General features: G+C 38.3%; 1 protein-coding gene across 1 annotated transcript; it reads left to right on the top strand.

The window, feature by feature from the left end:
* The first annotated feature begins 1,159 nt into the window (after positions 1-1,159).
* On the top strand, positions 1,160-1,654 carry LOC148955907 (uncharacterized). Its single transcript, XM_089086743.1, has one exon. It carries the CDS (start codon positions 1,160-1,162, stop codon positions 1,652-1,654), a length of 495 nt encoding a protein of 164 aa, XP_088942869.1.
* The last annotated feature ends 1,286 nt before the right edge of the window (positions 1,655-2,940 follow it).

The following is a 2,940-nucleotide window of genomic DNA, read 5'->3' as shown; positions in this document are numbered from 1 at the left end:
CCTCCGCTGACGCTCCAGACTTCTTTTTTTGCTCGATCACCTTGTATTCGTGAATTAAATTTGTTCTTAAAATATTAATTTTCTTTTTTTGTTCGGAAACTGTATAATAGGGTTTCAATGTCTTTACCGTCTGGAATATCCTGCCAAATGTTGCACTTTTCATATTTCGGTTAAAATAGTCTTTACTCTCCATAACTTAGGGTGGTCCCTGCATACCTCTGTTAATAAAAAAATAGACCCGCGCTCCACATTTTGATTTCTTCCGGTGTACCATCCATAGTTGTTGGCACGTGACTGACGCAAGATTTTAACAAAACTACTCTAGATGGGCAATCACCCTCGTCAACCGATTGAGTCATTCAAACTTTCCATCAATCACCGTCAGCACTTGACACAAGCGTCAAGCAGGTTCCGAGACGGTGAATCATGCTCGAATCAATCGATTGACGGAAGCTTTGGATCAAAATGATTGACCGTCTAGGGTGTCCTTAACTCAACTGCTTTCCAAGATAGCAAGAAGTGTCAAAACTCCAACTTTAGGCTACCCCATATTTTTCTAATGTACCCTTGTATGTCATTTTGATAGTAGGGGTCCTATCCAAAGCAAATTGTTAGACCCGTGGCTGGTAAGATAAGATTTTTATTTCAGAAAAATTGGGTATCACAAGTAGAGATGGGTCATTCGCGCTTTAAAAGGTGCTCACTTTTCAATTTCTAAGAAGAATGGTAGTGCCCAACAACTTTTAACTTCCTTCTATAAAAATTGATTTGGAATCTACCACGTTTTCACTTGTTATTTATACTTTGATTTACTTCTCCGTAAAAGGTTGAAAATACCAGACAGATGTATGGGGGACGGCCCAGGCAGAGATAAAAGAGATAATATCGGCTAGCTGTTCTATCTTTTGTACTTAAATAATTTAATTTGATTTTTTTTTTTTTTGCTGAATACGTTTTCTATCATCTTTTCATAAAAGAGTGCAAAGAGCAACAACGAGCAGACCCTTTCATCATTGTATGATTTTATGACCTGCTACAGAAAGCAGCAAAAGAGCTTGACATCTTAGATAAACCAGAATGCTGGTAGAACTTGGACGAAAATTCGTTTTGTTGCGATCCTGATAGCCTTAAAATCCCTGGCATGAAAGGATCCCGAGAAATGCGTCAAACTGGTGGCAATGGATGTGATAACACTACTGTTTTCACCCGTCACATGGTAGCACTCACAGGGAAGAACACGTGGAGTTCATGGCTACCCATCAAAGACCATCCTGATGCATGTTTTGCAGCTACTAAGAAAGGATGGATGACAGCAGACCTCTTCTACAACTGGTTTAAAGATGTTTTCCTGCCTCAGGTAAAAGGAAAAGCAATTTTTATTCTTGATGGCCATGGCTCCCATTTATCCTTACCTCTTGTGGAGCTTGCTTCACAAAAGAACGTTATTATCCTCAAGTTACCAGCCTATGCATCTTATTTTCTGCAACCACTTGACAGAGTTATTTTCAAAGGACTGAAATCGTCCTATGAGCAGAAACTGAAAATTTTATGTCAGATCTGGGAGACTTACTTTACCCCTTCATTGATTAAAAATCATTTCAAGTGTCAGGAATGGATGAATCTGCTATTCCAGCACATATCAACTGCAATGTGATTGACAAGGCGAAGTTTGATCCAGCCAAGTTAAAAAGCTATGTTGAGACAAAGAAATCAGAACGTTAAAAATTTAACAAGACTAACAACCACAGTGAATATTGCAACTGATAAGATTACTGTTTCAGTGTTGGTTAATTCAAAAAAGATTCATACGCAGGAGAAATCCTTCAGAGCTTCTCTTGGACTCAGCACGCCGTCCTCCTCTTGGTGTCTCAGCATCCGGGACATCTGGTAGGCAGAGAATTGCTTGGGAAGCTGAAATAATCACTTCTGTAGAGGCTTTGAGAGTACTTGAACAAAAAGAGAAAGACAAAAAAAGCCCAAGAACAAAGAAGGGAAAGTAAAAGAGAAGACAAACAAGCCAAAGCTGAAAAAGAAAGATGATCTTTCCAGTGAAGACTCTGACATCTTTCTGGGTTCCTCAACTGACCAAATGGACATAAGTTATACTGCTGATAGTGAGAATGAAGAAGAGCAGAAAAAGAAGCTAAACATACAGCTAAATGAATACTATGCTGTTGCATACGATACCATACGTGATCAACAAGGCTGGTATATCGGAAGAGTGCTTGATTTTCCTGACAAAATTCTTGTTTATATTAAATATCTTTGTTGCCTGAGCCTAGCCGACTATTCATATGACTGGCCAAAAAAAGATGACATTGACGAAGTTGAAGCAGAATACATCTTTGCAGGACCATTAAAGCTTTCTGGGACTGGTCCATTCACTCTACCATCATTCCAAATTTGGCATGTAATCACTCTGTACAAGAATCAAACTAAGAAACACAAGTGATCATAAGTTGGCTTTGTGAAATCCCTCTGATTCTGATTGAAATTGTTTTTTCAATAAAAATTACTTTTTTCAACTAAGAAAAAAAACCTCTTATACTAATTGAAATTACAATTTTTCCCTATTATTTGAAGTACGGTGTTATCTTTTCATATTTACAATAAAAACTTCAAAAATACCATTCTCAGAGACTTCTTCTATATATGGAGAAAGACCGGGATAAGAGTGACACTGTCAGAATTACCCCATAGTAAGCAGAAAACCTGTGTTCCTCTGTGGCACATATAAACATTTAACGAAAGTTTTTGTTTTGTATGGTTTCCCTGTACATCAAGGTATTCTCCATCATGTCCTAAGGTGACAGAATTTTTATCTTTGCATACATAGGATCTGCCCAGGGGTGTCAGATTAGCCCCAAACTAGGGGGCAAGTCCGACCCCTATGAGATGGGTGCAATAAGTGCAGTAGATCACGGAAACAACAACTTGTGA

Source organism: Artemia sp. Qi Xiang Cuo, chromosome 1, assembly GCF_049724085.1.
Source record: "Artemia sp. Qi Xiang Cuo chromosome 1, ASM4972408v1, whole genome shotgun sequence".
NCBI classification, from domain to species: Eukaryota; Metazoa; Arthropoda; class Branchiopoda; order Anostraca; family Artemiidae; genus Artemia; species Artemia sp. Qi Xiang Cuo.
Note: the sequence above shows the minus strand (reverse complement) of the source record. Positions and strands in the feature narration are given on the sequence as shown.